Source organism: Alexandromys fortis, unplaced genomic scaffold (assembly GCF_014885135.2).
Source record: "Alexandromys fortis isolate MF-2015 unplaced genomic scaffold, M_Fortis_MF-2015_v1.1 scaffold_31, whole genome shotgun sequence".
NCBI lineage: Eukaryota > Metazoa > Chordata > Mammalia > Rodentia > Cricetidae > Alexandromys > Alexandromys fortis.
In genome coordinates this window covers 13,949,779-13,975,747 of record NW_026067974.1, presented here as the reverse complement: position 1 = coordinate 13,975,747, position 25,969 = coordinate 13,949,779, and the positions used below count along the sequence as shown (strand labels likewise).

General features: G+C 49.3%; 2 protein-coding genes across 3 annotated transcripts; one reads left to right on the top strand and one right to left on the bottom strand.

The window, feature by feature from the left end:
* Positions 1-3,174: 3,174 nt before the first annotated feature.
* On the bottom strand, positions 3,175-9,070 carry Cfap97d1 (CFAP97 domain containing 1). Its single transcript, XM_050156550.1, has 6 exons — positions 8,947-9,070; positions 7,952-8,022; positions 7,579-7,697; positions 4,535-4,658; positions 3,908-3,964; positions 3,175-3,299 (listed from the first exon to the last, which is right to left on the bottom strand). The coding sequence occupies exons 1-5, from the start codon at positions 9,068-9,070 to the stop codon at positions 3,908-3,910; spliced, it is 495 nt and encodes a 164-aa protein (XP_050012507.1). The 3' UTR covers positions 3,175-3,299.
* Positions 9,071-9,105: 35 nt separating this feature from the next.
* Positions 9,106-24,265, top strand: Dusp3 (dual specificity phosphatase 3). 2 transcript variants are annotated; one of them, XM_050156525.1, is made up of 4 exons: positions 9,106-9,330; positions 11,215-11,354; positions 14,075-14,301; positions 20,803-24,265. In XM_050156525.1, the coding sequence occupies exons 1-4, from the start codon at positions 9,271-9,273 to the stop codon at positions 21,006-21,008; spliced, it is 633 nt and encodes a 210-aa protein (XP_050012482.1). In that variant the 5' UTR covers positions 9,106-9,270; the 3' UTR covers positions 21,009-24,265. The 2 variants fall into 2 exon arrangements, with proteins under 2 accessions (XP_050012482.1, XP_050012483.1); XM_050156526.1 differs by lacking the exon at positions 9,106-9,330 and adding an exon at positions 10,667-10,763.
* The last annotated feature ends 1,704 nt before the right edge of the window (positions 24,266-25,969 follow it).

Sequence of the window (25,969 nt, the reverse complement as noted above, 5' to 3'; positions counted from 1 at the left end):
AAGAGCAGCCAGGGCTCTTAACTAGTGAGTATTCTCTCCAGACCTTTTTTGAGACATCTCAGTAGGCTGGCCTCACCCAAAGTGGCCTTGAATTCATGATCCTCCTGCCTCTGCCTCCCAAGTACAGGGAATACAGGTATAACAAGGACAGCTTGTTATGTATTTAACAATTACAGACTTGAGCTTACATATAAAGTCCATTTTGGGATCGGACAGGTAAGAACCAATCAACTGCCTCCCAAGTACTGGGAGTACAGGTATAACAAGGACAGCTCTTGATGTATTTACAGTTACAGACTTGAGCTTACATATAAAGTCCATTTTGAGATCGGACAGTTAAGATCCAACCAACTGCATTTGTTTGGCGGATTCATCCACTTCCTCCTCCATTTCTCTAACCAGCTCTTCCTTTAGAGTTAGGCCAGTGATTTCAGGACAAGGTGGTATGGAATCATTTTCATTTTTATTTCCTCCTCTAAACACAGTCAAAACACCCTGCATAAAGGAAGTCTGAGCACCTTAAATGCTTCCTAGAACAGAGTTGGGGTCTCTGGCAATGTGGTGGGTCCCCTGCACTTGCTTCTGTGTCCCTCATAGCCCGGAGACCAGGCTATCGCGAGGCCTCACACGCAACCAACCTCAGGCAAAGACAAAAAAAAAAAAAAAAAAAAAAAAAGTGGGAAAATAAGAAACGCTTGCTTCCCAGGCGAAGAAAGAGAAGTCCGTTAGCGTTCCCGGCATCCACTTCACACGGGCACCAGTTGTCCCAGTTCACTAGCAGCAGTGACAGCAGCCCTGTGCCTTGGTGCCCTCCACCCAGTGACACAGAGACCCCAGCTACGCAGGCCTGCTTGCCCTTGGCAATGTCACCACACAGCCCACAGAAGCCCTTTCAACCCATCGGAAGACACCCCTGGGGGGCCAGACTGGAGCCCTGAAGCCCTGGAGAAGGAAGCAAAGAGAACAACACGGCAAAGCTGTTGCCTTAGAACTTAAGCCCACAAGAGAAGGCAAGACCCTCAGCTCTGTGCCTAAGCAGGACGATGACAACCAAGACAGAATATTGGAATTGGATCCTGAGTTACCCAGATGTTTAGAACGAAACTGCATCAGTCAGTCCTGCCCCAACCAGGAAAGCCGCGTCCTAAATGAGGAGGCGCTCAACTTGCAGGCTCGCCAGCGTGGTGCACAGAGACGTCAGTAATTAGTTCCCCCAAACAAGACAGAAAATGGCAAACCTGAGTGATGACAGACCTAAAAGAAAACACGTTGAAAGTCGCCGAAATAAGGAAGTAAGATGGCTTGGCGGGTAAAGGCAATTGCCTCCGGAGCCCAGTGGTCTCACTTCCGTCCCTGGAACCCTGGTAAAGATGTCAGGAGAGACCCTGACTCCACAAGGGTGTCCTCTGACCCCCACACGTATGCCCTTGTACGTGTCCCAAAATTGTACACAGAAACAGGGACACACACTAATTTCTTTTTAATTATGGAAGCAAAAAAATAAACAAAACTTAAAACTCTGATGAACTCAAAAGTATGATATAGCGTCAGAGTCCGAGCAAATGACATAAGGGTCATGGCAGTAATATTCAGGGAAACAGCAGCTGAGCTGACACCCCTCCCCCCAAATCTGGAGAAAGCCAGCCTCCAGCTCAAGAAGTGGATCAAATCAGATTTCAGTATGAGTATGTGTGTGTCTAGGGCAGGGGACAATCTCAGCGGCTGACCTCACTTCTCGCCTTGTTTGAGACAGATCTCTTTGTTGTTGGCTGTTGTGTCACCAGACTAACCTACCCTTGAGCCGCTGGGAATTCTCTCATCTCTGCCTACCAGTGGACTGGAATTACAGACACAAGCTTGCACACTTCCTGCTTAATCTCCTAGAAACTGAAGATTAAGGGGGAAGAAGACCAACCTTAAAAACAGTAAAAATAGCCAAGAAGGAAAGGAATTCAGGTTCTATTTTTACACTGTGAAGAGGTGGCAAACACGTCACGATCCGAGGACAAAGAACTATTAGTGTTTGAAGCCTGTGTTCCGAGAGACTATCTTAGGAATGAGGGGGATTGATGGTGCTCTCAGAGGAGCAAAACCAAACTGGAGACCTGTCCCAAAGGCAGCTCTAGACAAAGAAATGAACCAGGGAAGGGGCGGGACTTCCCAGAGGGATGAACCAGCCACACAGAAAGAACTAGAACAGACTCATACCTTTTCAGTTTCTTTACTCTCGCTGCTGGGCAAAACAAAGGTAACCACCATCTTATGTGGTGCTGGATACTTCTACAGGAATCGCTTGTATTTCAAAAGGAGGGAGGAGAGCCTGAGAAGATGGTTCAGTCATTAACGCACTTGCCATGCAGGTTTGAAGACCTGAGTTCAAATTCCTAGAGCCCAAATAGGGTTGGCATGGTAGCCTGTGTCTGTAATTCCAGCCCACTGGTAGGCAGAGACAAGAGAATTCCCAGCTGCTCAGGGGTAGGTTAGTCTGGTGTACACAACAGCCAACAACAAAGGGATCTGTCTCAAACAAGGCGGGACGTGAGGTCTGACACAGATTGTCCTCTGCCCTCAACACACACATCATTTAAGAAGTAGAGAGAGCCAGGTGGTGGCGCACACCTTTAATCACAGCATTTGGGAGGCAAAGGCAGGAGGATCTCTGTGAGTTTGAGGCCAGTCTGGTCTACAGAGCGAGTTCCAGGACAGGTTCCAAAGATACAGAGAAACCCTGTCTTGAAAAACAAACAAAGTACAAATTAGGTCCCGAGGAGATGACTCAGGGAATAAAGTGTTTACAACATAAGCTGAGGACCCACATTTGAGTCTTTAGCACTCACATAAAGCCAAGTGTGGGGTTGGCACAGAGACAGGCAGATCTCTGGAGTTCAGGGGTTGGCTCTCCTAGCTCAGTCAATGAGCTCTGGGGTCAGTGAGAAATACTGTCTCAAAAGCAAGTGATCAAAGGAGACACTGAACGTCAGTCAGACTGGGTCTCCATGCACCGGTCTGTCTGTCTATCTGTCTCTCTCTCTCTCTCTCTCTCTCTCTCTCTCTCTCTCTCTCTCTCACACACACACACACACACACACACACACACAAATATCCTCACATGAACACACAGGTGTGTGTGCAGAATACGAATAAAAGGCTCATCGTGTTCCATTTGCCTGCCCTGTTTTACGTGCCAAGCTTTATTGGAACATCGTAAGATGGGGCATGCCGTCACTCTGGAGTGTCTTGAGATTCTCAGCAGCCCAGAAATCCTGGGTCTTCTCTGTGTCTTTCCCATGGTGAGTAACCTTGTGTCCAGAGCAAGGGTGGGGAGAAGGAATAAGACAAGGAGGAGACAGAGGAGGAAAAGGGGGTGGATATCAACTGTAACATTGTTCTTTGGAGAGCCTAGGTATCCACGTCTCTTCCTTCCTTGAAGGCTCAGAGCATGTTACTGTGTCTAATATGATGCTCAAATAGCAGTGCCTTTTCCTAGTCGTGGACCTTAGACCTCTCTTTCAATTTTTTTAAATTTAAGACATTTTAAAAATTATCACCACGGGGGTGGGGCTCATGTGTCACAGCACACATACGGGGGTGAGGACAGCATTTGTGGAGTGGGTTTTCTCCTTCCACCTTTACGTGAGCTCTGGAGATCGCACTCAGGCCTTCAGGCTCACGCCTTTACCTGCTGAGCCATCTTGCCCTCGCCTGGCAATGTCTTAGTGGCACAGATCACTCCCTTTAGACTCCCATAAAGCCTCAAAGCTGGTGATACAAAAGCACCGTTCCCAGAAAAGTCAGAGCTCTGAGCTCCCTCAACGGCTTTCCATCTCCTCCCGAGCTGAGCCCTCGTCGGCCATTCGTGGAGCTGTCGGGACTTCGGTAGTAAAGCGCTATTATAAAAATGACATACCTATTCTTCGTGGGAGAGAAGATATCTTGTTGTATTTCTGATATAGCGTCTTGAATTCTTGAAGGGGAAAAAAATCAGAAAGGCTTGTCAACTTGGGCACGCGGGTGTGAGAGTTGAAATTCTAAATCCTAAGAGTGGCTTAGAAAAGGTAGGGAGAGGGGGTTTTTAAAACACTGCCCATGGCTCCCCTGAGCTTTACTTCATTGCTCACTTGTTGAGGCAAGGTCTCAATACGAAGTAGTCCAGGCTGCTTGTTCTCAACTGAGTCATCCCCCTGCCTCAGCCTCTGGACCAATTCTCCCCGTTTTACCTTTGAAGAAGCATTTCTAAATGGTGCCAATTGATTACATATAGGATCACATTGCCCTCTTCCATATTTATACATTCAGCCTTTTGTGTGAATTTGGGGTGGGGGGCACTGCCCGGTATTTTCTGAAATTGACTCAGTAGCTTTATCACCAAGGTGCCTTTGGTCGTTCCCCAGTTTGTGAGCTATGCTTGCCGTGTGGGTTTTCCTTTGAGTGACTGGTGCCTTTCACGTGACCGAGCTGCTTAGGGGTTAGTCTCTATGCTGAGCATAGCCTAACTTCAGGTACACCCAGAACTATGACAAGAGTGGCCACGTGCCTGCCAGTCCACCTCCGATGCCCTGCGGTCATAGTGGGGTTTGCGGTCACCCAGCCTCTTTAGGATGCCCTGGTTTTCCATCGTGATTCTCACTAGCTCTCGGTTCCTTGCTTCTCGGTTTAAGCTGGAAAACACAAAACCAGGGTGGGTGAAGAAGAAAGCATTTCTCAAGTCTGGGACAGTACGCGCTGGAAAATACATGAAGCATTTGCAGGTGTCTGTCGGGAGCCTCAGCCCCACTGCCTGCTGGGAGATAATGTTGATGTGGGATAGAGCTTAGGTCTCAGTGTTGCACTAGACTATGCTTCAACTCTCAGTGAATCCCTGTTGCCTAAGACACTGTTTTCACCCTGGAGAGAGTCCACTTCCCTGGCAGCTTTTGACGCTATTTTTGAGGCTAGAAGGGGAGGCTGCACCTGGGAGGACATTTGAATAGCGCCATCTGTCCAGTGGCACCCACATGTCACTACTAATCTACTTATTCTGGGGGTAGAGAGGCTCCCATCCCATCCATTTATAGAGGTGAGCTGGAATTGTAGGAGCGCATGGGTGCATTAAAACCTTAAGAGAAACCCGGGGATCAAGAGCCCGTCTGAGGAAAGGGTGCAGCTCTCTCAGCCGGACCCCAGAAAGAAGTTGGCAGCTTGTTTTAGATACTGATGGTCCCAGTCACCTGTCATTTGACCAGATATGTGGGTCAAGGGACAAGCTGCGAATTGACTATCCTAGGGGCTTCAGGACAGCTCAGTCCCCTCTGCCGATACTTGAACTGCCTTCTCTTTTTCCTGTCTACCCATTTGTTCACCCAGGTCGGGTCTGACACTTTTGCCTCAGAAGCTGGACTCAACTCTACCGCTCAACCTGACCCTGCTACCCGGTTCTTCTGCCCACAGCCCCAGCAGCCTCTCCAAGACCTCCGTCTGGGTTATGTCATCAACACAGAGACAGAATCCTTATCCATTTCCCAGCTTTGGTCTCTCAGGCCTCTTTAAACTATGTGAATGACTTTCTTTAAGTTTTGGTCGTCATTATGTATCCTACACATATACATGCGTAAAGAGACATTTACTATATGGGCATGAGATGTGTAATCTAAGAGCTAATATAGTAGTTAAGATAGGAGTGAAGAACCCCTGGGATTCAAAAAACAACGTGGCAACAATAGCTCAGGACTTGTGAATTTATCATTATTTGCTAAGTCTGGACGTGTGGAAAAGACACACATGTGTTCGTCTATGTTTCTGACAAAATGCTCATGACCTCAAAATGCTGTCAACATCTCCCAAGGGTTATAATGTGAAACCAGGACTGGAAACGAGGTTTGTATAAGCAAGGAAGGTGTCCTGTGGATAAGGCATATGTGCCTGGAGTCAAGGTTGGTTCATCTCCCTTTCCTTGACTTTCAGCTTTGTTTGCGGTCTCTTGGTAGACACAGGAATTCTCCCTTCCTCCCTCCTCCCTCTACACATACATGCGACCATTCCCTGGTGTGCACGTTCCTCGTCCTTCTCACACTGCTTTAGTATGGGTTTTTACAAATGTTGCATCTTAGATTGCAAGTGTTTGGGGTTGGGAAATAATGTTCCCCATTTCGTCTATGGTCGGTGACACCTAGCATGCAGTACTTAGTCAAGGGTTTTCATGGAACTGATTCCTGGAAGGTCATAGCATTGTCTTGGTTATGATGCTAAATCTGAATGTTTGTGGACCCGCCAAACCCATATGCCTGACCACTAACTCTCAAGGTGATATTAAGAGGTGAGGTTTTGGGGATGTGATTAGCACCCTCATAAAGGAAGTTGGGGGAGAGAACTCCTGTCCCTCTGCCATGAGGTTCCAATGTGAAGATGGCTGTCTCTGCAGAACGCAAGCAGCACCCCACACCAAGACCAACCCAGAATCCACTGGTGCCTCCCTGTATTTCTGGATTCCCTAGCCTCCAGAACTAAGAAAGAAACTGTTGCTCTTCAATGCAATGCCCAGCAAAATCCCAGCAAAATTCTTCAAAGACCTCAATAGAACGGTACTCAACTTCACATGGGAAAGCAAAAAACCCAGGATAGCCAAAACAATCTTGTACAATAAAAGAACTTCTGGAGGCATCACAGTCCCTGACTTCAAACTCTACTACAGAGCTACAGTACTGAAAACAGCCTGGTATTGGCATAAGAACAGACAGGAGGAACAATGGAACCAAATAGAAGATCCGGATATCAATCCACACATCTTCGAATACCTGATCTTTGCTCAACTATGTTCGTAGCAGCTTTGTTTGTCATAGCCAGAACCTGGAAACAACCTAAGTGCCCCTCGACTGAAGAATGGATAAGGAAAATGTGGTACATTTGTACAATGGAGTACTATACAGCAAAAAAAAATGACAGCTTGAATTTTGCAGGAAAATGGATGGAGCTAGAAAACATTGTTTTGAGTGAGGTAACCCAGACACAGAAAGACAATTATCACATGTACTCACTCATAGGTGTTTCTTAAACATAAAGCAAAGAAAGTCAGCCTACAAACCACAATCCCAGAGAACTTAGACAACAATACAGACACTAAGAGAGACTTACATAAATCTAATCTACATGGGAAGTAGAAAGTATGAAAAGACAAGATCTCCTGAGTAAATTGGGAGCATGGGGACCTTGGGGGAAGGTTGAGGGGGGGGGAGAGGAGAGGCGGGGGGGGGGAGCAGAGAAAAATGTAGAGCTCAATAAATATCAAAAAAAAAATGTTGCTCACTGCCTTGTACCTGAACCACCACGACACGTGGGCATTCTGCAAAAGTACTCAAGTGTGTGCTTGGGACAAGCTCTGAAGAGAGCTAGGGGAACTCTCTTAAATGACAGCAAAGGTGGGATTTAACCCCTGCTTGGGAAGCTGTCAATCTTGGGAGTTTTGTCTCTTGCTTCGCTCCATAATGTCCTTTGAGTGATTCTCTCACTCAAACCCAAAGGGAGGTTGGCTTTCCTGAGAATGAAATGGAGAGAGAGAGAGAGAGAGAGAGAGAGAGAGAGAGAGAGAGAGAGAACAAACACTACCTTTTCGAAAGATACTCATTCCAGCAGTCCACCTTGGCAGGGCCGCGATGGGCGTTGGCAATTTTCTGACATAGTTGTTTATTTTCGTATTCGATTTTGTCGATTCTCTTTTGTTCACCCTGGCAAGAAACCCCACCATGGTGACATCACCACTGTGCTGCCTCCACACAGTGGCTTGCAGCACCTTCCTCTGGAACTTTGAGAAAAAGGGGGCACACCAAGAGCCCTGGTGGAGTCCCGGACAGAGCTTAGGGAAACTACTCGTGAATATCAGGGGAGGAATGTTAATGACTTTAGTTTGGTGGGTATTTAGAAGGCACTGGGGAATTGGGTCTCTTTAGAACAAAGACTTTTAAAAAATGCAGTAAAATACCTGGAGTTTGCTCAGTTTTAGAATGTGATGTGTGTGCGCCATTGGAGGTTTGGTATCAACAGCCGGCTTCACTGGAGGACAAAGAGCATTGTTAGAGCGCGGCTGTGGAAAACCACCAGGCCACGCGACCCCAACGACTGAACATTCCGCTTTTGAATCCTGACAGCAACTTCAGTGAGACTTAATTTTCCCATCTGACATCTCTGGAGAATTTGAACTGAGACTGCTGAGCAGTCAGGGCTAGTAAATCCGTAAAGGGCGGCGGGGAAGCCGTTCAGTTAGTAAGAGTGCCAGGGGCTCAGTGCACCAGAGACCCTGGGGCTGACACCCCAACTGTCTAAACCAAAGTGGTGCTGTGCAGGCCTCCAACCCCAGCATTCCAGAGGTGGGGGCAGGACCGCCAGGAGCTCAAGGTCATCCTTGACTCTCAGCCAGTGAGCTCCCAGCTAACCTTGGCTACAGGAATCTACCTCAGAAATTCATCGAGATAAAATTCCTTTCAGCCCAGTGAAATGGCGTCTTTTCCGTACTTTCCCAACATTACTAGATGGTCTATTGGGCACTGCACTCACGTTCTCTAACTTTGGCCCTAAAGTAGTTAAAAAAAATGATTCTTTTGGGGCTGGAGAGATGGCTCAGGGGTTAAGAGCATTGCCTGTTCTTCCAAAGGCCCTGAGTTTAATTCCCAGCAACCACATGGTGGCTCACAACCATCTGTAATGAGGTCTGTTGCCCTCTTCTGGACTGCAGGCATACACACAAACAGAATATTTACATAATAAATAAATAAATAAATAAATAATTTTTTAAAAAAAATGATTCTTTCCAGCACATGGACGCTCAGGTAGAAGATAAAGTCTGTCCCTGATCACAATGTCCTCTTGGCCAAACTCAGGCAGATAAGGCCAGGGCTGGTGAAGTCTCCTGTCACTACCTCTATGGTGGGTCCTTCTAGAACCTCCAGGAGCGGTGCCCAGCCCCAGCTGCCCCCTTACCTATTTGTACTCTATTCTTGTGCAATACGTAGTGGCCAAAGTCCAGTTTCTTCCTGAAGGTTGTACTTTGCCTGTGATTAGAGACGATAACAGGGTAGGCCAGGTAATCCAGGGAATTGTTCATCTTTTCCTCCTAGTCTCACTTTAGAAATGAGACTCCTGACTCCTCTGTGAGACACTTAGCTGTCCCATGATGGGCTGTCATAGTTACTCAGTTATGACATCAGGGACAAGTCTCAATGGAGGAGTAGGAGAAGAACATGCCTGGCTGTCTCTGGGCACCTAATTTTTTTTTTTAATTTTAAGTTGAGATAAAATTTCTATATGTTGATGGGGTGTGGAATGATCCGGTACTTACATGCCCTGTGTTATGACTGGATTAGGGTAAGTAGCACCTCTCTCTCCTCTAAGCATTTACGGTTCTGTGCTGGGCTTTCGGTTTTGTGCTAAGTCAGGCCACGTCCAGATGAAGGAAAGCGGGCTTTGTAGCTCCCCACCTGCCTGAAAGTTGATGTTTCAAGGCTAGAGGGGGGAGAAAACCTGTGGTGGGTGTGGAGGTCCCTGGCTGGCACAGGCAGGCACCCAGGAAGGCAGGAATTCCATGTGTCATTGTGCCCTTTGAGCTATGTTTCCCTGAAGATGTTGAGACTGTAAGCTTTCTTTGGGAATGGAACATTTCCGATCTGTGTCCGTGTAATCAGGTGCTGTGGCAAACGTTTGTAATCCTAGCACTCTGAGAAGTGAGGGCAGGAGGATCAAATTCAGAGAATACAGAAAATTCAAAGCCAGCCTGGACTACGTGAGACCCTGTCTCAAAAACTTAAGTGTGAAATAAAAGACAACAACAACAACAACAAAAAAAAAAAAAAACATAAGACAAACCTTAGTAAGTGGCAGAGTCGGATTCAGAGTGTGGATTCTTGGATTCCAGACACTGTATTTACCGCTTTGGAGCTAAGGACTCGGCTATTTACCATGGCAACTGAGAACCGCTTTGAAGTAAGCTTCTGAGCCCTTTGCCCTCAGTGGAAACCCAAGAGAGGATCAGCTACTGACACCACGTGGTTCACAGTGAGATAGCAGCTGCTCCAGCAAGATCTGTCAAGGAGGGTGTGGAGAACGATTTTACCTCCACACCAGCCCAGGGTGCACTAGCTCAGGGCGCAGACCAAACATTCAGAGATTTTAAGCGGTTCTGGTCCCGCTTTGTCTGCTTATTCAGAGAACTAAAGTAGAGCTTTATGCATGCTCGGCACCTTTTAACAGCCCAGGAACCTCCTCGGCCCCTTGAATGCTCCTGGAATCTTTCCAGTAATCCTTACAAGTTAGGTATTGCATATTCTTCACTTCAGTGCTCGGGACAGAAACGTTTAGGATTTTATATTATTTTAATATATATAATGAGGTATTTAGGGAATGAATCCAAGTCTAAACAGAAAATTCATTAATGCTTCACACATAAACCTATCCTGAATATAATTTTGTACAGTAATTTTTCGTGCATCTGTGTTTTGACTGACTGGCATCCGTCACAGGTCAGGTGTGAGAATTTTCCACTTGCATTGTGTTTACACTCTAAAGTTACAGATTTGTAAAGACTTCGGTTCTCTAAAATCATAGCAGCTCAAACTATTATTGTGACGCTGTAACCCCCGCCCCTCCCCCTCCCTTTTACTAGCCAGCTAAGGATTAAGCAATCCCCCAGGGTCAAAGGCCAAACCTGGCGACCTATAGCCCCAGTTTTAAAAGCTCAATGCTGCTTTGTAACGAACACGGAAGAAGTGTCCCCAGCGTTGGGCTCTTCCCTGTGACCTTGGGTAAGGAATCACGGGGGTGGGCGGGGTTCAGCAGGAGTGTGTTGGAAAGATGTGTTCTCACGAGTCTGAGGTGAGGGAATGGATGCCAACAATGCTGGTCTGCAGCCAGAAGGGTTCACAGCAAACCCCAGGGGTCCCCGTTATCCCGAAAGAGCTACACCAGGTGTACCCCAGGCGCCCTGCGGCGGGTTCAGTAAGGGAAGGGCCTGCGCTCCCCTGCGTTAGCCAGGGAGATAGAAGACCGGCGACGCGAGAGTGACGACATCTCGGTCAGGGATACGCTCCAGGGTCCTACGGCGCGTGGGCCGGTCGCGCGTGTCCTCTGCGCGGCGCCCGCAGCTTCCTGCACCCGGCGGGCCCGCCTCCGGGGCGGGACGGGGCGGTTTTATTAGGCAGCCCCGCCCCACTGACCCGGCTTCTCCCCCTGGCTCGCTTCTGCCCCGGCGTGCAGGGCCCCGCCGCCGCCATGTCCGGTTCGTTCGAGCTCTCGGTGCAAGATCTCAACGACCTGCTCTCAGACGGCAGCGGCTGCTACAGCCTCCCGACCCAGCCCTGCAACGATGTCATCCCGAGGGTCTACGTGGGCAACGCGTGAGTCTCCGGGAGGGCTGATTTCGCAGCCGCTCCCCGGGCGCCCCGCCCACTCGGGGGCTGGAGTGGGGTCCAAGGGCGTGGATGGGGGCGGGGGAAGCCTGGGCGCGGTCGCCGACCTGCGAGCAAGAAGAGCGGAGGCTGGGGACCGGGCTGGAGCAGACACCCACTCCCCGTGCGTGAAGCCGAGGAGCTGGACCCTGCATGCCCTGAGACCCGAATGTGCCCGGGCCCTGCCCTCGGCCACCGCCCGCCCTGGCTTTGGTTTAGGCGGGGTCGAGGCTACCACGTTCTCTTAACAGGTGGCAGGGCTGTCTCTTGGCCGCGCGTCATGTGACAGCTGCCTAGTTCTGCAGTGAGGTCACCGTGGAATGTCTGCCTTCGTTGCCATGGCAACGGGATGACGTTACAATCCGGGTGTGGAGCTTTTCCTGTCCGCGTCAGGAAATCAAAATACCCTAAAATACCCTAAAGAGGAAGTAGCTTTCCTGGCTTCTCCAGATAGGGTTTGACTCAGATGGGATATGTTAAACTCCATAGAAGACCTGAGCCATCTGACAATTCCTTCTAATCGTACCACCAGGAAATGTGTATATTATTAATCTCTTATGTGTCCTTTAAAAAACTTTATATTTTAGTCATACTGTTATTAGTGGGGATTTCTCAGCAGTGGGAGAGAGTCGTTGTTAACACCGAAAGAAAGGCTGGCGTGACCCATGTTTGGGGGAAGGCCAACATTGAATTTTCACGCTCGAAGACCCGTTTATCAAAGAAGCTCTGTGGGTCCATTTCAAGGACTGCACTTCAAAATTGCTAAGCAAGCTTTCCTCTCATTTTCACACAGTAGGAGGGGTGGCCAGAGGTGGTTGAAGGGTTGGGAGGACTTTTCAGTGTCTTCCATGTGAACCTGCTGCTTTAACCTACAGTGGAACCAGAGGGGGGTTCACATGGCAGGTCCCAGACTCTTGGGGACAGGTTGCATGCTTTTTATCACTCACTTACTTATGGCGCACCAACTGTGTGTCACACACCACACGATGGTCATTCGCTAGTAAATGGTGGTGATAGTTTATCCACAGCACAGCAGTGCAGTCTTGCTCAGTGATTTGAAGGGGAGCGGCCAAACAGACTCACAGGGTCAGTCTTGAGGCCCAGTCACTGCAAAGTCCTAGGGAGCCCCCTCCCACTCCTCCCTACCCCAGCTACCCAAGTTGCCAGGGGTCTTGACAGTCTCAGGAGCCTGCTTCCTGGGGGACAGTTTGTTGCAATTGTCTGTAGTGACTTCTCTAGGCCGGCAGTAGTCGTAGAGGCAGATGTAGTGGCTGCCGTGGAACATACGTTCTTTGCCCTCTGTGCAAATACGACCTTGATGTGGGGGGTGCTTGTGCTCAGTGAGGATCAACTGAGTTCCTAGTGCCCTGCATTGGGCTTCCTCCCCTCCTCTCCCCCCCCCCCCCAACTCCTGGATCAAAGAGCTTCAGCCACAGCCTGTCAGGGCAGCGAGGGAGTCAGTGTTGAGCTGTATTTCCGATCTCGGCTTTATAGGTGGTGGGGGCGTGAGGGGCAGAGGGAGGTAGGAGGCAGAGCCTGGCTGGATGTCTGGAGAAGGCTTGCCTCTCAGCTCTGACTCAGCAGCCCATGTGAGCATCCACCGCCAGTCCTGTCCTGCAGAGTTTCAGCTCTGTTCACTGGGGACAGTGTTGTCCTCTCTTTCCGGCTGCCATAACAGGCAGACAGGAGCCTGCGGGAGACATTGCTTTGTAAAAGTGTAAACTCCTGTTTAAACTGGACATTGTGAGAGGAAGTGAAGGGCCTGGTTGACCATTCCATCAAGATACCTTCTAATACCCATCCTGGGGGGAGGGTGGGCATTTGCTCCTAAGACGGTCCAGGGAACTCCAGATGTCGCAAAGAGAGTATGGCGGGATCGATCCTTGAGGGTGCCTGGCCTGTGCCAGTTCCGTTCTTCATTCAGTCACCAAACATTTATTCAGTGCCATGCATCAGGCACTGTAGCAGGTACTGAGAGGACAGACCACCCAAGGAACTCACACACTGAAGCTCTGAACAGCTAAGCGTGACCCTGCCGTGGGATATAACACCTGCCCCCTGCAGAGTCAAGCTCTGTCAACAGAACAGCCTCCTTTAACACCCAGGGCTACCCCAAGGTGGCACCATTAGCCCCATTTTGCAGAAAGGAAAACCGAGGCACAGAAAGGTTAAGTGGCTTGCTTAAGGTTGCCTGGCTGGTAAATGACAGGGCTGGATGTAGACCCAGGCACTCTGACTCCAGGGTCTATATTTTGTTTTGTTGTTTGAACGCGGGCTAGCATCAATCCCATGATCTGTCTCCCACGGCCCCCTGAGTGCAGGATCACAGGCGTGTGCTACCGTGCCCGACTCTGTAGTTTCTCTGTGCCACCATCACAGCATAGGAACTGTGATGGCGCACACTGGAAGGAGCTGAGGACATCCCACAGGAGTGATGCCTACATGGAGGTAGCGGAGGAGACAACATGGGCACAGAACCACAAGTCTATTTGGGGAAGCTGCTGGTAACTGGATACGGCTGGGGTGACGGGAGAGGACATGAGATGGGGCAGGAGGAGCCACGGGGGACAGCGGGGACCGTCTCCTTGCTTTGCCTAAAGGCTCAGGTTCTTCTTCAACTTCTTCCTGCGGGGCTGCCTCTTCATTTTCTGCCGCTGCCTCCCATCCAGGTCTGTAGCTCAGGACATCTCCCAGCTGCAAAAATTGGGCATCACCCACGTCCTGAATGCCGCCGAGGGCAGGTCCTTCATGCACGTCAACACCAATGCCAACTTTTACAATGATTCCGGCATCACCTACTTGGGCATCAAGGCCAATGATACGCAGGAGTTCAACCTCAGCGCCTACTTTGAAAGGGCCGCAGACTTCATCGACCAGGCCTTGGCTTACAAGAATGGTAAGGGACCTACAGCCAGGACCCATGGGAAGGTGGCTTTGACGTGGGCTGGCCTAGAGAGCGGACCTCAGCAGGTCTCCCTGTGGCCAGTCTTTCGTTCCCTGCCCCCCTGTGGTGATGACTTTAAGGCTCTCTTTGCCTGGCAGCTCTGGTGGCCCCTCTTGACACAAGCAGATCAACTCTTGCACACAGTGGCAGCGCGCGGGTCCTGTCTTTAGTTTGATTTGGGCAGAGGGTGGTTTCTGACCACCTAACCCTTACCCCAGACACAAACACCCATGATAATGACAGCTAATGACCAGCATGGAAAGTCCTGAAGTAAAGGAACCCTGGGGCTGTTCGATTCGGTAGCTCAACAGATCTGGCTACCACAGCTTATACTACTTACATTTATATGACCATGACCAGAATAACAGAGAGAGCAGCTCTACGCTGTCAGGGGATTTCCGTCTGTGAGGTGCTGGCCCTCTGTGCATGGACAAAATATCAGGACAGTGGAAGTGTGTGAGAGAGGAGGCCCTTTACCTCACGGCAGATAGGACACAGGCAGAGGCAGAGTGGGAAAGCAGTTGTAGGTCAGATATACCCTTCAAACGCAAGCCCTCAGAGATCTGCTTCCTCCTAGGAGGCCCAACTTGAGACAGTTTCCAAAAACGTTCCAAAATGGTGCCACCAACTAGGGATTTACATGTTCCATGTGTGAGTTTATAGGGACCATTGCATAGAGTTTATGTATTCCATAGACAAAGGATAATATTCCAGACATACACAGTGCAGCAATGAGGCTTCAGTGCCTCTTTCCTTTTAGTTTAGTGTGCCCATTTATGTATGTGCATGTGTGTGTGCATGCATGTGTGCATGCAAGTGCTTGCACGTGTGTATGTCTTCGTGTGTGTACATATGCATGTGTGTGCGTGTGTGTGTATGTGTGTACATGTGTGTGCATGTGTTTGTGCATGTGTATGTTTCTGTGTGTATACATGTGCACATTTGCAGGTGGAAGCCAGAGGTTGATGCTGAACACTGTCTTCAATTGGTTTTCCACCTTAGAGACAGGGTCTCTCCCTAATCCTGAAGCTCACTGATTTATCTAGGTTGCTGGCCACTGAGCTCCAGGGATGTGCTTTTCTTTAGTTCCCTAAGCCTGGGACTACATGGTGCTGTGCCGGGCTTTTATTTGGGTGCTTAGGGATCTGAGCTTAGGCGTTCCGGTTTGAACAGCACAAAGACTATGCTATATCCCCAGCCTGTGTCTTTCCTTTTAAGATTAGCGAACCATTCCCCAAAATTCCAGTGGGGCTTCCCTACCCTTTTAGTGACTAGACACTCATGAGTGGCTGCCTTACCAGAGGAATGCGTGGCCATGCTGGGCGGAGGGCCACAGCCTGGAGATCCCAGGTTAAGGCTTCCTGTCACTTGGTCTCTGCAGCTGCAGACAGAAAGCAGGGTTGAAGGAGGGGCTGCCTGGTGATCAGACAAGACATCGGAATGATGAGACGTCCTAGGAGGACACAGGGCAGAGGTCAGCAGGGCAGATGAGCTCTCTGGGCTCTTCCCATTACGTCTCCCTCTGTCTGTAGGGAGGAGGTGACCCATTACAGATGTGATTGGTCGTATTCGTGTGACATAGATGCTTCCTGGTCCAGCAGCTTCCCTGTCCAAATGATTCTCAAAGAGAGATCCCTGCCCACTGGATGCTCAGTTCATATTCCGGACTTGCAGAAGCTCTGTTGACTGGGAAAACTTCAGACGTTAAGGCCAGGGCCTTATGGTCCCTGATGGTTCCTGTCACCCAACCCCAACATTCCCCTCCAGCTGTTCTACGCTCCTCACTCTGGATAGATGGAGAACATGGCCTGGTCAGTTAGGGGGTGGTCATTGCCGTTCTCACATGGCAGCAGTTGGTCATACATTCAGGGGACTCTGGAACATTCTGCCTTTATTTTCCTTTTATTTTCTCTTTCTAGACAACAGGGAATGTCCACTGGCCTCTTGTTCTGACCTCTTGCTTTGGTATAAGCAGACTGAATCTTAGGCCTGAAATTTTTCTGCCTATTTCTTCCTATCCTCTGGCAAACACTACCCCATACCTTACCACTGGGCATCCTCTCTTTCATGAAACCATCCCAGGCTGGTGGGTGAAACCAGGGGACCAGTGGTTTCCCTGGTCTGGCTCCAGCACTCGATGTAGCAATGGGTATAGTCTACGTTCCCTGTAGGTAACTTCTGAACAAGCAGAACACCCCAGGGTTTTGGAGCCCTGTAGATAGACTACTAAAATGGAATGGATATTAACCTCCAACCATTGCAGGACTCTGAGGAACAGGAAGCCATTACTGAGAAAGCCAGGCGTTTGAGGCTGGGAAGGTATTTCAGCAGGAAAAACACTTGGTGCCCAACCATGAAGACCAGCGTTTGGATTCCCAGAACAAACATTAAGTCTGGGTGGTGCGGTTGACTGTTCGTAATCCCAGCACTCAGGAGGCAGATCCTCAGAGCACACTGGTTAGCCCAGACTAGCAAAGCACGAAGCTCTGGGCTCTGGGAGAGATCCTGACTCAATTTATAAGACAGAGAATAAATCACTAAAGAAGACACAATGCCAGCCTTGAGTCTCCACCTGCACACACATGTATGTGCACTTGAACACATGTACACACTCACATATATGTGATCAGGCATACACACTCAGGCATATCACACACAGCAGTGTGCACACTAGCGCCCACAGGGAAGCGTGAAGAAGCACACATGTCACATACATGCGCAGACACACAGGCATGTGTGCCAGGGAGTGGGGAAGGAGCCTGGGTTTGTGTAGAAGAGGGAACAGTCGCTTGCTTCTGAGGATCTAAAGAGGCTGTGTGGAGGTGGTGGTGTGTGGGCTGGGCCTGGAACATGGAACATGGTAGATTCTGTGCCCTGGATATATCTGAGCATGCTCTCAGCAGGAAGTAGGCAGTGGCTGCCCCGCAAATGGTCCCACTGTCAGGTGGGACCAGAACAAGCCACTGAGGACTTTAGGTATTAATGGGGGGGGGGGAAGGCAGGAAAGTAGGGGGACATAGGAGGAGCTAGGGAAATAGAGGAGCATTTGGAGGTAAGGATGATGGGTGCAGAAGAGATGCTGTTAATTCTGGATCCTCAGTTTCCTTCCAAATAAAGCTGGTGAGGAGGTGTAGGTGGTGGCCATTCACTCACTCAGCAACAGAGGATGCCTGGGGATGCTGGGAATGGCAGAGCATCCAAAGCCTAGCCCCACAACCCTTGCTTTGGAAGAATGCACCCTTCAGGAGGAGAACAGATCTGTATGTGGCTAGCAGAGTGACAGGTGCCTGGGGCACCCCCAGTACTGCTGATGTTTATTGAGTGCTCTTGCGTGCCAGGCACTAGCCTGAGGCTTTGTCTCCGTCTCTGTTTTGTTTTGTTTTTGAGACAGAGTCTTGCTATGTACCCTGACAATCTTGGAGTTCACCCCCATGGGTAGGGGTGGCAGTAGGCCTCATAAGCCACACTTCAGGGACTCCATTCCACCCTGCGAATGATGACAGGTCAGAGCGGTGTTTCTGGAAGATTTTCCAGCTTCCGGGTGGAGTGTGGATTGGCAATGAGCGGTGAGGGATGAGGGTGAGCCCCATTTGTAGGAAGAGAGTGGAAGGGAGGCAGGAGCGAGAGATGATAAGGATGTGAATTAAGTACTTTGTGGGGAGCCAGTGACAAAAGAGAGAAGCTGGCTTTTGCCCCTCCTGGGGGCGGGCTCCCTGCAACGTGATGGGACTTTGACCCCTCCTTCCCTCCCTTCTTCCCTCCATCCCTATCTCCCTTCCTCCCTTTCCCCCCCATCGTTGCTTTCCGTTCTCTGAGGAATTCTGAGTTTACATTTCGCTGGTGATGAAGGAATGAAACAGAAACAGAAGACATGAGTGTGGCCGTGGGGGGGGGGGGATGGCTTGTGGTCTTCAGGGCACAGGCAGGAAAGGGTGTGTGCTGTAGGCTGAGGACAAGGTGAAATGCAGGGAAGAGGAGAGGACAGTTCGGGGGAGCCACAGAGGGCATGTGTGTGTTGTTTGTATTTGTATTGGAAATCCATTATTTTTTTTTTTTAAAACTTATTTTTCTGTGTCTGTGTGTGCCTTCATGAGTTTACCTGCACCACGTGTGTGGGGACTCTCCGAGGTCAGGAAAGGGCATCTGATCCCCTGGAACTGGAGTTCTAGGTGGTTGTGAGCCAGCTGAGGTGTTTCTTGGGAACCATACCCAGGACCTGTGCGGGAGCAGGAAGTGCTGTGACTGCTGAGCCATCTCTCCAGCCCTGAAATCCATTCTTTTTTAAAATGTGCTTTGCAGAGGTAGATTTGGCATTCAGGAAAGGGTACATGCGTGTTTAACGTGACAGTCATTAAAATTTTGCCGGAAGCGAAGCCGTAAAGTCGTCACTACCACCGAGACAGGGAATGTGTCCATCACCCCCATGTTTTTCATGTTCCTTCCACCTTCTATTCTCCAGCCCCTCTCAGTCTGCTTTCTGTCACCGGAGACCAGTGCACATTTCGCAGACTTTTATGTCAACAGAGCCACGCAGCGTGCTCTCTTTCGCGGTCTGGTCTCTCTCACTCTGAATGTTTGAGATTCATCTGTGCTATTCTGCACACCTGTAGTGCCTTCTTCTTTAAAGTCTGTATTTATTTGTGTGTGTGTATTTGCCACACGCGCAGGTACCAGTGGGGGCCAGAAGGAGTCTTGGACTCCCTTGGAACTGGAGTTAGAAGTGGCTATGAGCTGCCTAGTAAGGGTGTTGGGAACCAAACTTGGATCTGGAACAAGTGCTTTTAACTGCTGAGCCATTTCGCCCAGTGCCCTTCTTACTTTTTTGTTTTGTTTTGTTTTGTTTTCGAGACAGGGTTTCTCTGTAGCTTTGGAGCGTGTCCTGGAACTAGCTCTTGTAGACCAGGCTGGCCTCGAACTCACAGAGATCAGCCTACCTCTGCCTCCCGGAGTGCTGGGATTAAAGGCGTGCGCCACCACCGCCCGGCTCCTTCTTACTTTCTTGACAAGTGTTATGTTGTATGGACACACGTAGCATGTCTTGTTTATCTGCTTGTGTACATTGCTTCGTTCTAAAGCAGAGTAACGCTCTAAAACCCGAGCTGGTCTCAAACTTGCCATCCTCCTGCCTCAGCGTTCTGAGGGCTAGGATTGCAGGCAGGTGGCACTGTAGCTGATTTCATGTTTCGCTCTTGACTGAAAGATAAAATTCGTATAGAGAAGTCTGGTGTCACAAAGTGTGCAGTTCAGCAATGACAGACACCCATGTACCAACCCCCAGATGAAGAAACAAAACAGGCAGCCCTGCAGAAAACCCACTCCATGCTCCTTCCCATCTCGGTGCCCACCCATAGTCCCGGTCACCGCTGTTTGGGCTTCTAAGAGCACGGGTTAGTTGGGTTTCTTGCAGTTCTGTGGAATCATACTACCTGTTTTTGTGCTTCATGCATGTTTTTATCTGGTAAGTTGCATATTACTCTATTTTTTACATTTATTTATTTAATGTGTGTGTGTGTGTGTGTGTGTGTGCATGTGTGTGCACGCATGCCGCAGTGTATGGGTAGACATCAGAGTTCAGTGTGCCAGGGTCACTTTCTTTTCCCCAGTCATGTGTGTCCCAGGGACTGAACTCAGGTCACCAGGCTCGGCAGCAAATGCCTTTACCTACTGAGCCATCTCCCATTCTTTTTCTTTTAGAGCCAGGGTCTCATTCTGTAGCCTAAACCGGCTTTGAACTTCCAGTGACTCTCTTGCCTCAACCTCTTGAAGTGTTGGGATTACAGATAGGTACCACCACATCTGGCTAGTTCCTTAATTTTTTGTTATCTATCACATATGTTTATGTATACATACATACATACACACACACACACATATATATGTGGGGGTAAAGGGATGACTGTACTGGGCATGTGTGTGGAAGTTAGATAACAACTTCTAGAAAGTTCTTTCTACCATATGGATCCCAGGGTTTGAACTCAAGTCGTTAGCTTGACATCAAGCCCCTCTACTCACTGAGCCCTCTTACCGGCTCCACCTAGGTCATTAATTCTTTTTAAGAAGACTCTTATTATTTACCCAGTTGATAGTCTCGGTAATTTCCACCTGGGGGCCGCTACGGTAGGCTTCTAAGACATAGAAGGACACCCTGCAGTACTGCTGGGCAGCAGGGAGCACAGGTGTTCACCTTGAGCACATGTTACCAGTTTTCCGTGGTGTGCGCGCTTGGGTGGGGGGGGCTCTTCAGAGCCTGCCTCTCCTGGTGACAGAGAAGAGCCCTGGCTGCGTCACCTCTGTCCCTGATCAACCTTGGGTCTTTCGTTCTTACTATTTTAACCATGCAGGGTGAGACACAGCGACGTGGCGATAACGCTCTCTACCTGTTGCCTGGAAGAATTTCGGCATTGCAGTGAGTTTGGGCTTCCCCAGTTGACACGTCCCTCCTGTTTCTTACAGGCCGGGTGCTTGTCCACTGCCGTGAGGGGTACAGCCGCTCCCCAACACTTGTCATCGCCTACCTCATGTTGCGGCAGAAGATGGATGTCAGGTCTGCTCTGAGCGTCGTGAGGCAGAATCGTGAGATTGGCCCCAACGACGGTTTTCTGGCCCAGCTCTGCCAGCTTAATGACAGACTAGCCAAGGAGGGCAAGGTGAAACTCTAGGGTGCCCGCAGCCAACTTCTGCGGAGGTCTGACTGGGAGTCCCTGGCAGCCGTGCTTAGGAAACACAGTGTACCCTGCTCCCATCTGTCTGTCCCCTTGTGGCCCCGGGCTCGCTGAGGAGGCCCTTCTTGCTCCTTGGTTGTCCTTCCCTGCCGTTTATGTCCTTCCCCTGAGGTGGTGGCTCAGGGAGGAGCCTGTGGCGTAGATACATCTATCTCAGTGACCCAGGGCAGGAGGCCTATGAGGATGTAAGGCCTGAGCCACTCCCAGGCACTCCTTGTGACCCCCCTCCCGCACCTGGGTTCCCCTGAGTGGTCTAGCATGGTGACCCCGGAAATGATCTATGCAAACACAGGTTCTGCTCCCCCCACGTCTGTCACTGGTCCTCACAGCCCGACACACCCTCTTAGGCAGAGGCATAAGGTGAAGCAGGGTAGAGGTAGGTTCCTAGTGGCTGGCTTTCCACAAAGAGGCTGTGTTTTAATTATCTCCTTAGAATTAAATATACTCTACAGGGGCCCTTGGGTAGGCAAATCCGTTTTCCCTGGAGGGCTCTCCCAGTTCTTTGGAATGTTTAAAGTGTGCCTCTTTGGGGGATCTTCCGTTCCTTATCTGCTGCTTTGGTGTCTTCTCTGTGGATGGCACTGTCCCTTTTCCTTGGGCAGGGTTCTATTTCTCTTCTTTAGAAGGCAGAGTGTTGAGGCCCAGCCTATTAAAAAAAAAACCCACCATTTGGAGAATTGCAAGGGTTTTATCCTGAATTATAGTGTGGGTGAGCCTCAGCTGTCATACTAACTGCTTTTCATCCTGGTTTCTATTCTAAGAACAGAAGGAGGAAGTTGGCCAATTACAGCTCGTGTTCGTGGGTGTGTGCACGGCTGTGAAGAGGGGAGGGGACAGAAGGGAAATGGAGGGTCCCTGTGCTCACCCTTGCCCATTTACGGGTAGTTCTGATGGAGTGGCCCTCTGGCCACAAACAAGCCTCCATGTCCTTTACTGGAGAGCGAGCAAACAAAGAAATGACCCTTTAAAGGACTTCTTTCCAGGGCTGGTTTGGAAGTGTGCTAGACCTCATGTGTGTGCACATTTGCCAGAGAGTGAGCGCAGTCTTCTTGGGCTCTATGTTCGTGTTATGCTGTGTGTATCCAGGGTCACACAGCAGAGTGGCGGCATTCAGCCACCACCTCAGCACCTAGCACACAGGCATCTCATAAAAGCCTGTTTTTCTGAATACGTAGAGCTGTCTGAGTGCCCAGTGTATATAGTGTGTTGTTGCTGTGGGGCACCCGGATCCCAGCAGCCTTTGTGCCTGCCTGTAGGATGTCTTGCCAGAGTTTGCAAAGAAATCTTACTTGGAGGGAAAGGCATATCAGGGACTTTTGTTGAATGTTTTAAATGCAGCTTTAAATCGAGAACTCAGCTGCGTTGACAGGGAAGGTCAGGGATATGCCTTTTTCAGAGCTGCTGAGGAGCCTGGAGAAGAAGGTGCATCTTGGGGCCTCCGTCCCATCACCGCAGGGACAGAGCTGTGCAGCCTGGATGGTCACTGTCCCCTATCCTGTGTGACCACCGCAGCCCCTGGACACATGGAACGGGTCCTCTTTTCTCCAGAATGAAATGGCAGTAGCCGAACTGTGTACCACCTCCATAGTTTCCAAGTGGCTTTCTTGCTTGATCTGATTTGCATTTCATAATAACTCTGTGAAGTTGACAGCACTTATCCGCGTGTTGTTATGAGAGAAAACAAAGAAACAAACAAAGAACTACCCGGGATAGCAGGGCATGGTAGCATGAGTCTACAGCCCCAGTTCATGGGAGTCAGAGGCAGGAGGATCACTGCAAGTTCAAGGCCAGTATGGTCTCCACATTGAGACTCCAGGCTACAATAGCAAGATCCTATTTAAAAAAACAAAAAATTTAGGTTTATTAAGGGGCGCCTAGCTTTTTAAAGCTAAGTGGAAGCAGTTTCACGCCTGCTGCCTAAGGAAGCTGGGCTCTTCTTGGCTTTAATGAGACCAGCTCCCAGCCATGTCCGAGCGCCCCGCATGTCTTTGAGCCATCCCCAGAGAAAGAAAGAAAAAAAGAGTTCCCTATCAGGTAGGACAGAGCTTCTCTTCGTCCAGGTAACACATGGAGACCTGTGAGGATGAACTCTGCCCCTGGAAGAGGCTGGACTCCCCTCCTGCCTCATCTGGGTGATGACCTCACAGGACACCCAAGGCTTTACTCACTAACGCCTCCTGGAGGCGTCATTTTGTGGGAAAATAAAGAAAAGGGGCCTTTGGGAGATTCCCGTCTTGCCTTTGGGGTTATTTGCTGAAAATTCAGGGTTTCTTGGCTGGCTTTACCCCGCGTTCAGAAGATTAGCTCCTACTTCAGGTAGAATTGCCGTGTATTGCCAAAGAGCCGCCACTTGTACTTCCGCGAGTGGGGGCCATTCCTGGATGGTGTTCTATCCCTGGAATAAAGAATTCAGGATGCCCCTACCTCTTCTCCGTACCTGATCACTTTCTTTGACTCATAAAAATCCAGGTTAAAGTTAACATGTAAAATGGTTCCCTTCTCAATCTTCCAGTATGCTGGCTGCCTTTCCAGAGGCAGGCTGTTTCCCCTGACTATTATTTCTGTTACCTCGAGGGCACAGACCAACCCCTACCAAATGAGGGACCTCTTCTAGCCCACACTAAGGCTCTCTGGGGCTCCAATGCGGGAGGTTGTTTTAAGAATCCAGAGCTGGCCTATATAGCACACACCCTCGGGGAAATGAGCGTGAGTAACAGTGTGTGGCCAGCAGGGGGCGCTGTTGAGAAGGTTGGTGCCTTTCCAGCCACAAGCTCACTGAAGATGCTTGTAGTAAGTATTAAGATGCTCAACGTTTTAATCAAAATAAGCACTGATCTTAAATATGAAGATAAGAGCTTTCCTCACAGAACATTTTCCCTTTCTTAAAAGTGGCATCATATGGTCTTCCCAGATCTGGATTCTATCCTGATCGTAAACAGAGGGAGTCTCAGGGTACAGAGACCGTTGGTGAATGTTCAGCTTGTGGGGCTCTTGCCTCCTCCCCCTGTTAGGGTAACTTGTAAAAGAGTGATTTTTCTAGACAGAAAGGTTCAGGGGAAAGGGGATGGTGGAGGGCAAAGCCCTGGGTTCAATTCCTGCCATGGGGGTAAAAGGGAAAGTTTAATGTCTACTCTATCACCAGTGTTAACACTATAAAATTGTAACCAAAATAAATGTCTTAACCTTATAAAGAAGTCTGTTTTGTGTGTGTTTTCTTTTATAGGTTTGAGTTATTTATGTTTGCTTTTTTCTGACTTCTGTGGTGGGTGCTATTGTTGTTTTTGAGGTAGCCCAGCCTGGACTCAAACTCCACCTGTAGCCAAGGCTGGCCTTGAACTCCTGATTCCCTGTCCCCTGCCTCCAGGTGCTAGGATTGAGACACATGCCACCATACTGGTACAGCCTTTTTCTAAATTTAAAAAATAACCACTTAGGGGACTTGGGGCGATGGCTCCAGTTAAGAGTTCATACTTCTCTTGTATAGGACCTGAGTTTGGTTCCCAGCAGCCATGTTGGGTGACTCACTAACCACTTACAGGTCCAGAAGATCCGGCACCTCTGGCCTCCACAGGCCTCGAACACATACACACAAACAGATGTACAAATAATTAAAAATAAAATACTTTTTAAACACCTACAATTTAGCCTTTGGAGGTACCCACCTGGTAAGCTGGCATACTGTGTGAGTCCAGCTCAGGGTGTTCTGGGGACCATGAGACCTACAGAGACAGAACTCAGTGTGCTGGGAGTTGGGCTGGGAGGAAAGGATGAGTAGGGGCAACACAGAGAACCTGGGCAATGAAAATTCTCTGTAGGACACTAGTGACAGATACATCCCTGTCACTGTACCCATATACGGGGTAACTCCAGGGGATTATGCTGAGTGAGAAAAGGCAGCGCCCTGCATTGGTTGCATCTGCATAGCGGTTTTTAATTGAAAAATGATGGGAAACGCGGTTAGGTCGGTGGTTGCTGTGAGTAGGGTCTGGAAGAGGGAGGGTGAAGGAGGCAAGTAAGTGGACATCTTTGTACAAGAGACAGAGCTGGCGGAGGTGGCATGTACCTGCAACCTCGACGCCTGGGAGGTGGATCTGGAGATTAAGGTTAGCCTCAGCTAGCCTATGGTACCGAGACACTCTTTCAAAAAGTGAATAAATAAATAAATAAATAAATAAATAAATAAATAAATAAATAATAAAGGACATCAGGGCAGGTCCTTGGGGCCACAGAGCTGTTCTTCATCTTAATTGTGATGGTGAATAGGCAAATTTTGTGATAAAATTGCATAGAAGGAAGAACATGGGTGGGGAGGGGCTGGAGAGATGGCTCAGTGGTTAAGAGCACTGGCTGCTCTTCCAAAGGTTCTGAGTTCAGTTCTCAGCAACCACATGGTGGCTCACAACCATCTGTAATGAGATCTGATGCCCACCTCTGGCCTGCAGGCACACATGCAGATAGATCACTCATACATAAAATAATCCAAACTCATTTAAAAAGCTAATACACGAGCGTGTGCCACAGTGGATACATGTGTGAGTGAGCAATGGCAAATCAGGGAGGCTGGAAGATGGGTGCCCTGTGTGTCCTGGCCATGACACTGTACTGACCCCTTTGGTGAGCTGTTGCTATGGAGGGAAACTTGGTAGAGAAGACATAAAATCTCTCTGAATTAGTTCAAGTACTTGTCAACTTACAATGATCTTAATATTCTCAAGAGTAATTAAAAAACTATTCAGGTGTGGCAGTGCGCACCTTTACCTACAGCCCTTGGGAAGCTGAAACGGCACCATGAACTTGAAGGTAGCCTGGGCTATACAGCAAGGCCATCTCAAAAACAAAACGAACAAACGAACAAACAAAACCCCAAACAGACTAGACAGCAAACCCACGACAGCATA